Source organism: Ammospiza nelsoni, chromosome 3 (genome assembly GCF_027579445.1).
Source record: "Ammospiza nelsoni isolate bAmmNel1 chromosome 3, bAmmNel1.pri, whole genome shotgun sequence".
Lineage (NCBI taxonomy): Eukaryota > Metazoa > Chordata > Aves > Passeriformes > Passerellidae > Ammospiza > Ammospiza nelsoni.
In genome coordinates this window covers 70319351-70331514 of record NC_080635.1, presented here as the reverse complement: position 1 = coordinate 70331514, position 12164 = coordinate 70319351, and the positions used below count along the sequence as shown (strand labels likewise).

Genomic DNA, 12164 nt, shown 5'->3' with positions numbered 1-12164 from the left:
TTTCACAAAACTCATTTGTAGTGTGTCATCCTCTCTCTACACCTGAATGGAAAACTTGTACCTGTGGAAAATATCAAGAGGTGCAAGTAATACACACAGCAAGTATGCAAGTCTTGAGTAAAGGTTACAGCACAGGGACGCCACAGTTCTAAGCATTACATCTGTTCTGTTAAAACTGAGGGCAACAGGCTCAGTCAAAACACCCCAGAGCTTCCAGGTTTCCTGGATTTTACTCAGTTTTAATCCTCTAAACTGTACACTTAAGTAGGCTTGTATTTACTTTCCACAGTTACGTGTGTGTATATATATGTTATACAGACATGTTACATATATATATATATATATATATATATATATATATATGCAAAATGTGAACAACTGGGCTTCTTTCTACTTCAACAATAACAGACATCAAATAATTGTATGAACAACTTATTTAGTGAGGTCTTGAACTGAGGGTCTCTGTAAAAATTTACTTTCTTAAGCACTTAACCATTTCTCAGATAACAGCTGAAGTAGGAAAAGGCTACCCTACTTTTTCACTAGGCCATCGATGCTTAACTCTGTTGACAGTTTCCTTGATAATTATTACTGAAAAAGAATCCACATGGATATAGTATTTTATCTGAGATAATTTTAAAAGTCACAGGGTGAGGAAAAAAACCCACAGACTTACTTTCAAAATGACACTGACAAACATTTATAACTATGTTGTAAAAGAAGTAACCCATCTTTGCCAGCAACCAAGAGGCAGGATTGAAACTCACAGCAAACTCATAGTCAGCAGCTCCTCTGAAGTACTGAGCAATTTCAACTTTATTATAATAGGATTGACTTCTACAGTAAAACTCCAAATTAAGAGGCATGAAGCAAATTAAATTGATTTTAAAGTGTTCTAAAACGCTGTAGCTTAAATGCAAAAGCCTTCAAATAAGCACTAGTGTTCCCACTGGGATTACTTTAAAAAAATTTAAAATGGAAAGCATGTTTCAGGATTTTAAATGCATCACAGCAGTGAATAATTAAACCATCTGATAGATGCTTTCTAACCTTAATGTCTATCATTATAAGAATTGTCCTCATGACCCTCATTATTTATCTATAAAGAGGTCATGTCCAGGTTAGCCTCTTAACTAAAACATTTATAGCTGAATAATCTCACCCTAGTTGTTTTCAAAGAGATTTTTCTCTCTAGCAAATATTCACAGAAATAAGCCAAAAAATTATGTGTTTTGAGTAACATTTTAAGTATTAAAACCCAAGCAGTTCATTAACTACAAAGAGACCTACGAAATACTTAACAGCAAAGCTGCTTTTTTCCAGAGCATGTTTTGCAGCAACTAGATAAAGCTTAACAGGAAAAAAAGTAACCTAACTTTCCATTCCCACAATCCCACACATATTTGCTGACCAAAAGATAGCATTTGTTACTAATAGCTTTAAAAAACAGCAGCATAAGACAATTCAGTATCCTGAAGTTAACCCCTTTTCAGTTTACTTACCCAAGCTTTGTATTTACAGTCAGCTGGGCACAGTTCCACATTACACTACTGCTAATCAAGCCACTTCCAAACCTTGTCCTTCCTATTAGTGCACTGACAAAACAGTCAGTGGAACTAACTATAACAACATTTAAGCTCCATCACCTAATTTATCAGATTTATAGTAGGACTGGAGCTATAGCTGCATTGTGAAACTTTAACAGAATCTGAGAGGAATCAGGAAACTGGACATTTTACCATGGAACAACATCCACATGAGTCAAGGTTATCAATTTCAGACAAAGCCAACAACAATGCCGGGCTCCAAGATTACACACTCTTAACTATTAACTGAATTTTATCAGTTTGGTGTGGGGAGGAAACCAGAACACATTCAATCCAAAATAAAGGCAAACAAAAGTCACTAAACGTATCATTAGCCATTAAAAATGCTTGTAGTCAGTACTGTTCTGATGCACACCCTGAAGAAACTCTAATAAAGGACAGAATTAGTGGACACAAAGATAAGTAGCATACATCCATCCAGCATCAGTACAGTCTTTGGTAAAGTCCTCTCAAGGAAGTAAACATACAGAACAGATCTTGCTGATACAGTCTGTGGTTTCCAAAAGGCTTTTGAAAGGTTCCCTTTACAAGTCTTTCGGAACAACCATCTAACTATTGCAAAAATAAATATGTGACTAGAAGACAGAGTGAATTACCAATTCTCCCAGCAGAAGGAAATCACCAGGAGCTCTGCAGGAATCTGTGTTGGAACTACAACACATTTCATTAATAAGCAATCAGACTAAAAGGGTGAGCAGTAAAATAAAGCTTCTGGATGATATGAACTGATTCTGGGTAACAAGGACAAGGGCATCCTGAAGAATTGTAAAGATCAAGCAAGTGCACTTCTGAATGGCACATGCAATCATGAGTATGAAAACATAAAGTCCAGTGGGAGCTAGTCTAATTCTGTGGATACAACGATGAGCTCAAGGCTGACCATTACCTCTCAGAATGCAATCTTGGTGTTGTGAGAAACTGTTCTATGTAAAACTCAGCTGAAAAATAAAAATCAGAGCATGTGTTTAGAGCATTCCTGTGCGAAGAGATTATTACTCCACCACATAAGCTGGAGGTATGTCCAACCTTGAGGCTGTACATACCTCAAATGTGATGCACAGCCCTAGCCCCACCTCCTAAAGAGGTTCAACCAGAAAACATTCAATTAAGGTGAACAAGGGCCATCAAATGTATAAGGAGATTTATGGCCAAAATATTATCACAAATCTTCTAGCTGAAAGAGTAAAGTGCAAGGAGAGGTAATGGAAGGGTGTAAAAAACCTAAGTGACAGCCAGGACTGAATGTTTACTTCCTCTTCCAGTAGAGCAAATAAGGATTGTTAAGCAACATCAGAAGCAGCTGCAAAACAAAGGTGATTATTTGTGGTGTGGGCAGCAGATACAGTGACCTCCCTCACACAGGATGGTACAGATGCTATAACAAAAGTTACTGAACTCAAAACCACTGGAAACACAGAGAATATGCAAAGGAAACACCATTTATGCTTGTCCTGTTATTCCTTCCTTAAGACACTCACTTCTGTGATACTACATAAAAAACCCCACCTGATCTGAGCCACTATGTCCATGTTTTTGCTTCCAAAGAAAAAAGGGTATTTGAAACTTTATTGGCAGGGCACAATGCTTACAAATATCCTAGTTTCAAACAGTTCATCCAGCCAATCATGATAAAGGAATCTTCTGAATTTAAAATGCCTGTAAGCAATATCCTGCAAAAGAGAAATAACGAGGTGAAACTCTGAAAACACCTCTTAAATCTTCTTAATTGTATACTTATTTAAAAACTGGTGCAGACACTAATCTTTTTGCTCAGGAAAGAAATTAGGTACCTGTTTTGTGCTCTTGTACCTGTACCCTGCTCTTGATATTTCCAGCCAGCACAACCCTCTCCACCATGAAATTGAGATACATGTCAGGTCCTGACTAGTAACTGAGGGAAAGGTTTATAAACCATGGGAGAAAGCAGCACCACAGGGGGCAAGGATGCAGCATCAGCCCCAGTCAAGAGTTGCTCAAATTGCTGCAGATCCGAACCCTTCTTCACAGGCATGAATTTGAAACGCAAATTAAAAAAAAAAAAAAATCACAACCAACAAACAAAAAACAACAAACCCAAACTATGGAATCACTACTGATTCCATTTCCTGTCATTTACCTTGCTTCTCCCTCAAATTTCCTGCTGCTTCTCCAGGAACAGCTTAGCTGCCCATGAAACCATAACTGAATCTAATTCTCTAATGCATAGCCTGTATAACCTGGTAGTTTAGTGTCATCTCTGTGAGTAGTCAAGACAACCTTGCAGCAACTATTAAATGAACAAAGTGTGCAATAAAACCTTCAGTACACTGTTTTCATAAGCTTCCATAACATAGGATGATTTTTTTAAAAATAGAAAGTACTTTATTTTTATGTACATGTAATGAAAGATAAAGTTCTTCTTACAGCTTGATCCTTAACTGGCCACAAAAAAGCTTTTCAGCATTTTGTATTCTGGACAGTCTTGAAGCTGCTAAACTAATCTCTAATAGAGGGCTATTAATTTTATTTTACTGCTAGGAAGCTATAGTGGTTATAGTAAGATTATAATACTTTTTAAAAATTCCATGAAAAGACAGGCTTTTTTTCCAAATAACAGAGAAATTTGGATAACTCTGTGCAAATGCTTTGTTTTGAAAAATATTTTTAGAGGTAATTGCTAGACATTACTAGTGACATCTCATGATGTTTGCCCCTTCTTCAAATGTTTCTCAAAAAAACCCTACTGCTTCAAAACAGCAAAATAGCAAAAAAAAAAAAAAAAAAAAAAAAAAAAAAAAAAAAGTAAAGTATCACCATTACATCATATTCTGCCTTCAAACAGTCACCTAATAAACTGTATTTTTCAGAACTTGAAATGGTTTATGTCAAACCATGGCATACTCAATCTCTCAAAAAGCTCAGTTTGTAGATAGTAACAGTCCTTATAACTGAGTTTCACTGACTCTCCTCCCACTTCCTGACACAATGATAAAAGGTTATATTAACAGGAAAGGATAAGCACACGCATACGGACACAAAATGCTTATATTCACAGATATCAATTTTTCACACCCATTCTTATACACCACATTAGCAATGAGCATGGCATCCTGTGGTTTTATCCTGTCCTTTTATCCTGTCCTTTACCAGCATCCTGTACTTTATCCTGAATAACCATATGCCAAAATGCTGTGAAATACTTTGGAGTAAGGTTAATGAGATTTCAGTGAGCTGTGGGCAAGGACAGGCATCACAGTTAACCCCCTCCAACCAATCTTACCTCACACCAGAGGATTAGGAGCATCACAGAAGAATTCTACCCAGAGTGGGAGCAGCAGCAATGCTTCTTCCTCTCCCTCAGCTGCTGTGAGGTACAAGTGCTCATTAGTCCATTACTGATAAAACTCAAGAAGTGCTGCCTGCACTCTCTGCACCAGCTTGAGTCACATCCAAGTTGCACACTCACTGCTGTCCTCAGCCAAATAAACTTCACTGCCTCAGTTTCCCTACCTGCACCTTAAAGCAGGGGATTAATGTGAGACTCTCTGAGGTCAGCCTCAACTGACACAGATGAAAAAAACACCAAAAAATTACAGAGAAACCTTCACTGTTGACACTACAGACATATCCAGTATAGTGGGCAGATATACCGAGAAGTATGGTTCCTAAGAACTAAGCAAAAAAACGAAGCAAACCTTTACAGAACAACTTTCTCAGGACTTCTGACCAAGGTTTTAAACCTTAGTAGTTGTCACTGACATTTAAACCATCTACAGAACTACCCAAAAAGCCCTACTGCTTCAAAATAGCAGTACAGTAAAAAATAAAAGAAATAAATTAAGTATCAACATGGTATTATATTCTCCCTTTTAACAGTCACCAAGTAAGCTGTCATTTTTAAATATTTCTGTATATTTGTCCACCCTCAATACCAAAATGTCTGCAATATTTTTAGGGTTCTCTAACTGCCTATGCTACTTGCTACAGGTATGGCAACTTCAAAGATTAGCAGGAAATTGCCTTCTTTAATCAGATTTTTATTAGTTTTTCTTGGTATTAGCCCAGTGTTCTTCAAGAAATCTTTAGCTATATCTCACACAGAAACACTTGAGAGGGGAGGGTGCAAAGGAAAAATGTTAGTAGTGAGCAACAGGACAACATATAGCCAGGCTGGGGAGCAGCAACAAAAACAAAAAACACAAACAAAAGCCAAACAATTTTTTTTTTTTAATTTTGAAACACCATAGACTTTGTATGGATTTCTATTATAATGAAAGTTATCAAAATAGCTTTTATCTATTTCATATCAATACTTTTTCTAGATACAAAAATGCAGCCATTCATCTGGTTTTCTTCCCTTCCCAACAGTAGGTTATGTTCTTAAACTTCAAGAAGGAAGATCTACATTCCAAACAGAACAGTTCCTACAGCCTCTTTTCTCTCAGAGAAGAGACTGCAATCTTTTTCTAGCATTATCCTTGAATTCACAGCTCTTATTCTTAGGGGTTTGGGAAATGTTTTCAACATCTTGTTTTGTTCAAGTTACTATAAAAAACTCAGGATAGATACTTCCATTCTTTCCATCAGCTTTGTAACAAATTATGAATACCCAATGCCCTAAAACAGGACAATTTATTTAATGAAGACCAAAAGAAACTAAAAAAGATGAACTAGCAAGCTTCCAGGTACATGTACTTAACTACAAAGCACATCACAATCTCTGACCAGCTGTTCAGCACAGCTTTATAATTATGTGCCTCAATCCAGCAGCACAGGTAAAAGTCAAAAAGTACACAAAGTTCAGCAAACATATCAGCATTGTGCAACAACTGCCATATTATCCAACTAAATTAATTCACCCCTTGCTCCCTATTTCCTTTCTAGATGCTGACATTTAAGCTTACACAAGCTTACACTGAAACCTCAAAGCAAGTCCAACAGCAGGAAAGTACTTTGATGGACACTCCTCCACCCCAAACTGCTGAGGGGGAAAAAAAAGAAACTTTTTCTTCAACTTTCACAATTAACATTTAGAAAAACAACTTGAAAATTCCCATTGCAGAAAATACCTTTTTAGCTAAGAATGAATCTGCACCAGAATAACTTTTTAGCAACCACATTCTTTGTTCCAAGAGCAGTCCTTGCAATGGTTTTACTCACAGTAATTAGGCTAAATTAATACCAGTATTTGACCAAAACAAAAGTAACCCAGAAAAAGTATGATTTTTTTAGTAATAAAACATATATACACACATATATGTCTTAAAGAAACAAGTCAAGGATAAACAATATAGCCTGAAGCCATATTCACCATCACCTGAAGCCATCACCAACACTGAAAGAATCAGTCTGCTTTCCCTCAGTCACATCCTGCACCATCCCAGCTACACACAGTCTTACACAGAAATGAATACACCTAAAAATAAGGCAGAAGAAAGAAAAAAGGGACAACAATCAATTTTAGTTAAAATTACATTCTTCCACTCCCATACATTGGTGCTCTATTTGGCACAAGGGATGGGGAGAAATACAACACTTAACTCTGTCAGAGCACTGCTGCCTCAATGCTATTATGAAACTTCAGTCCAAGGCACAAAGCTGAATAATTAACCTTCCACAAAGGCTTTATTAGCTCTGGAGTCAACACCAAGGAGGTAAAGTCATTTGGACAAACAGTTTACAAAGTCAATTACTTGCTTGTTTGGTTTATCAAAGCTGAGGTAATGAAATTATGGGACAGTTCACAGGGTGTCTAGCACACCAGAGCAAAACCCTCCCAGATACTAGCATCAATCCCTACCACAGGCTGCAGCAACACTTCATATGGACCCCATCAGAATGCCTGGAAAAAGCAGGCTTAGACACTCAGGAAAAAAAACAGCTCAATTTTTCTCAGTACTTTAGAGACATAAGTTACATCATGCTGTTCTTCCAGACAGTAGTATTGGAAAGGCTTTCCAAGAGTTTATTATAAGAACTAAAAGCAAAAGGTTAATGGCTTGCCAAAAAACTATTCTACTACAAATTTGACATTAGGTAACACATTTTGATTTTCCTTGAAGTAGTAAAGCAATATAGATCCAGTCTTACTTTCCAAGCTTCACTATAGCAAAAACAAACACGGAGTTTTGGGGGGGGTTATTTATTCCATGAGCATTTACTACAAAACTACAGCACAGAACAAATCCTAAAATATTCCAGGCCATCAGCAATTCCCAGATTGTTGCTGTACTTCTCCCTCCACTGGCACTCTGTAGTGTATCACATACCAGCAATCCATGGCAGCACATTTGCAGATGGAGGCAGCAGGCACCAGTGGTGTGACCTTCCTGCAGTGAGCATTTCACCCTTGCGAAACGCTAGCTCTCATCTGCTCTTACAACACAACATGGCTGAAGCTCCTCTTCCAACACAGTTTTTACTAAAAAAGGAATCTGCTCTGTGTCTTTTGGATGCTCTGGTTTGCATTGCAAAGGGGTCCTGAAGTGAGGAGGACAAGCATTGATATGCTTCAAAAGCTCCCCCTGATCTGGTCTTCTTTGCTCCTGCAGCTGGAGCTGAAAGAGCTCACCAGTACAAGCTCCCCAATCCACCAGGGGTGACAAAGGCTCGGCTCTCTAGCACAGGAAGGGCAAAACACAGCCCCAGAACAAAAATGTTACTTGGTTCCACACACAGAGGGCAGAGGTCTTAGCAGAACTCGTTCTCTTTGGCCCAATACTGTGCCTCAGTACTGGAAACTCCACCCTAAACTGGCATCAAAATAACATCTCACATCAACATCCAGGTATTTCTGCCCATCAAAGGAAGCAGGATGCACTAGTGTTGGAAGATTTCTCTTCTGAAGACACAGGCCTTCTCTCTGCTTTTGAAATAAGTGGTTTTGCTGTTTTTTTTTAAGTAGTGAATTACACTGAAAACAAGAAGCAGTGGCTAAACAATTAGTATTTTCCACCATCACAAGGTTTTAATTTATTCCTGAAATCTTGTTCAAATGCTGGAACAGGCATGGTTGAATACATACAAAAAGCTGTGAGAAAAATACTCAGAGGATTTTGCTGGAAATTACTTGCCTAAGAACCATACACTTAACTTAAACATCACAATGTTCTGCTACTTAGCAGATTTACTTCATAAGAACTTACTTAGCAGACCAACATTAGTCCCAAATGATGATCTGTATGACACCTCAACTCTTTGTTTAAACAGAGCCTGAAGAACAGAACTCAATCAAGAGACTGCAGGCATGCCATTAATGCATATGCTAAAAACTGGACTACATTCACATTTTAAAATCCATTAAGACAATTATGAGGCAGAAATCATTCTTCCATCTCCCTTCATTTCCACTGGTGATTTTCACTTAGTTGACTCATTACTTTGCACCAACAGCATAATAAAATTTACCTTTTGCTTTGGAAAGTATGGTTTGACACAGCTTTGGAAGAATCTAGCACTGAATGCAGAATAATATGCAGCAGGCCCTCTACATACTGGACAATGCTGGCTAGACAGAAAGAAATTAGTAATAAATTTAATGGCAGGCCTATTTGGAAATGTGGTGAAATCCATACAGCCATATTCCAAAGTCAGGTTTCATTTTCTGACATTCTGTAAGGATAGTTGACAATCACCTATGTAAGGCTGGTAAAGTGCTGCAAGTTTGACAGCATTTCTACAGCTTTTCCTGCTTCTGTCAGCCCCCTGAAACTGATGCTAACATCACAGTGTCCCTGCTGGCCATACCATTCTGCACAGTATCTCGGGCAAGACACAATCATTTTCCCAAGAAGCAGCTTTTAAGAACTATGGAGGAAGGAAAGCATCGTTCAAGAGAAAAAGCGATTTTCTCCCCCAGTGCCTCCCAACCTTCACCAGAACAAAAATAAAAATCTTGGTGTTTGGAAAAAGGTTACAGAAGTAGCATTTTCTCTCTGACTCCCCGCTCCTCAAGAACAACCCAAAGATTACAAAACACCTTCAACAACAGTAACGCCTCCCTCTTGCAACAGTCAGGATGCAGAAAGAGGAGGCAGAGAAACCTTTCCTTTCAGAAGAGAGAACCAACTCCTCAGCTGCACAACAGGTAGTGAGTACCTGGAGGACAGAGACCAACCCTCCAAAGAGGTTCTCCAGCCAGGGCCCTGCCACAGGCCACCGGCACGTCTGGCAGCAGCCAAGGCTGTGAACAGCTGTCATTTGGCACCAAAACAACATTTGTTCTATCCTACTCCTCACTAGAAGGCACAGGACTAAGATTCCATTGCTAGGTATTTCTTCTACATATAAAACAAAGTTAAGCAGAACCTGGCAAGCCCTTTAAAACTGCATCAAAGCCACTAAGTAACCACCAGATACTGAATGTAAAAAGATGCAAGGAACAAAAGGTATTCTGCTCAGATGGCAAAGCAGAACTGCTCTTAAGAGGTCTTCTTAGGTTTCTGCAGAGGGAACCAGTATCAAGCATCCCTGTTTTACTAAGCACTTACCACCCAGCCTTTAAACACAATTCCTACAGCCTTTTTAATCCCAGAACTGCTGTTAAAAATGCGTTCCTGTGCAGCCTATATACCAAAACGCCTTCTCCTTCCAAGAATAGAGGGATGCAGGAAAGACAAAGTGGAAAATTACTTTGGAAATGAGATTCGGAACTAGTCAAAGAAACTTTATAACACCGTTCAGGGACACAAAGCAGCATCCCGAAGGGTGAAACAGAAATTTAGCCCTTCGGACATTTAACTGCGATTTGCAATGGGAAAAAAACAAATCCCCATTTTGGCACCCGCTGTGACCTTATGGGACACAAAAGCTGAACCCGTAACTTTTCTTCTTCGTCCCCAACTCAATAGCTTGCTCTTTCCCCACGACCAAAATTTAGGTCATCCACGCTGAAACACTCCGGGAAGCCAAGGGAAAACGCGAGCCCCAGACAAAGCGCGGAGCCCGGCGCAGCGATGACTCTGCAGGAGCCGCGGCGCGGAGCCGGGCGCGCTCGCTCGGGGGGCGGCGGCCCCGGGACCCTTCCTCCGGCCCAGGTACCGCTAAATGGCCGCCGCCGAGCGCTGCGCGGGGCCGCCGCCCCTCCAGCCCCTCCAGGCGGCCCCGGGGCCGCGGGCAGGGCCGGACGGGAGCCCCGAGCGCGGCGGGCCCGGCCCGGCCCCGCTGTGCGGCGGCGCAGGAGCCGGCCGTGCCCGCGGTTGGGCCGCTCACCGGCGTGCTGGTCCCGCGGCCACAGGTAGTAGGTGGCGGGGATGACGATGAGCCCCACGAAGCTGGTGAGGAAGTAGAAGAACGTGTTGCCGCTGTCGTCGTACTGGAACTGCTGCCCCGCCATGGCCGCGCCGGCCGCCCGCCCGTCCCCGCCGCCGCTGCCGCCGGCGGCCCCCGGTACCGCCGCCCCGGGATCGCGCGAGAACGCAGGCTCGGCCGGCCGCCCGCCCCTCGGCAGGCCGCGCAAGGAGACGTGTCACTACTCAGCCACCATAGCCGGAGTGGCGTCACCGGCGGGCCCGCCCACAGCCCCGCCCGGCCGCCGATTGGCCCGGGCCAAGGCCCCGCCCCCTGGTCACGGAATCCCGGTATCCGCGGGATCGGAGCGCGGCCCGCGCCGGTGTGGGGTGGCTGTGGCTGTCGGGGCTGATTTCCCTGCTAAAGCACGGTTGTCTCAGAGAACGTGCCACAGAGTCACAGGTTCGTTAAGGCTGAAAGAAATTTCTGGATCTTGTCCAAACCCCCCCTCGCAAGGAGCCGGTGAGAGCACTTAGAGCGGGTGGCGCAGGAACCCGCCCCAGCGGGGTTGGAGTGTCTCCAGAGAGGGAGAGTTCACGACCCGCCCGGGCAGCCTGTCCCAGTGCTCTGCGACCCTCCCATGTAAAGTTATTCCTCATGCTGAAGTGGAATTTCTGGTGGTTTAGTTTGTGGCTATCCTCACCCTGTCACTGTGCACCACCGAAAAGAGTCCGGCACCATCCTCTTGACAAATGCCCTTGGGTAATTTATACGCATTGGTGAGATTCACTCTCAGTCTTCTCCAGACCGAACAGGGCTCCCTCAGTCTCTCCTTGTAAGAGACGCTCCAGACCCCTCATCATCTCTGCTCTTTGTCTCTCTGGTGCCGAGAAACCCGAAACTGGACACAGCACTCCAGATGTGGCCTCACTAGGGATGGGTGGAGAGGCAGGGTCGCCTCCCCTGAGCTGCTGGCCACACTCTTCCCAATGCACCCCTGGGTATCACTGCCCCTTCTGGCCACAAGGGTGCTGCCAGCCCATGGTCAGCTTGTCATCCACCAGCAGTCCCAGGTCCTTCTCCACAGAGCTGTTCTCTGGCACGTCTGTCCCAGCCTGCACTGGCACCTGAGGTTATTCCTCCCCAGGTGCAGTATCCTACACTTGTCCTTGTTGGACCTCATTGGGTTTCTGTACACCTAATTCTCCAGCCTCTCAAGGTCCTGAATCCATTCAGCTGGATAGGATTGCATCCATATGGTTCTTGATGCATCTCCAGTGAGGGAGGCTCCACAACCTCTCTGGGCAACCTGTTCCAGTGCTCAGTCACCCACACCATAAAGATGTTCTG

General features: G+C 42.2%; 1 protein-coding gene across 1 annotated transcript in view; it reads right to left on the bottom strand.

Annotated features, from left to right (window-relative positions):
• Positions 1 to 11024, bottom strand: part of SEC63 (SEC63 homolog, protein translocation regulator) — a 53327-nt gene extending 42303 nt beyond the window's left edge. Inside the window, exon 1 of the mRNA XM_059468169.1 lies at positions 10797 to 11024. Within this exon, the coding sequence (XP_059324152.1) occupies positions 10797 to 10920 (124 nt within the window). The 5' untranslated portion in view covers positions 10921 to 11024. The remainder of the gene's footprint in view (positions 1 to 10796) is intronic.
• Between the last annotated feature and the right edge of the window lie 1140 nt (positions 11025 to 12164).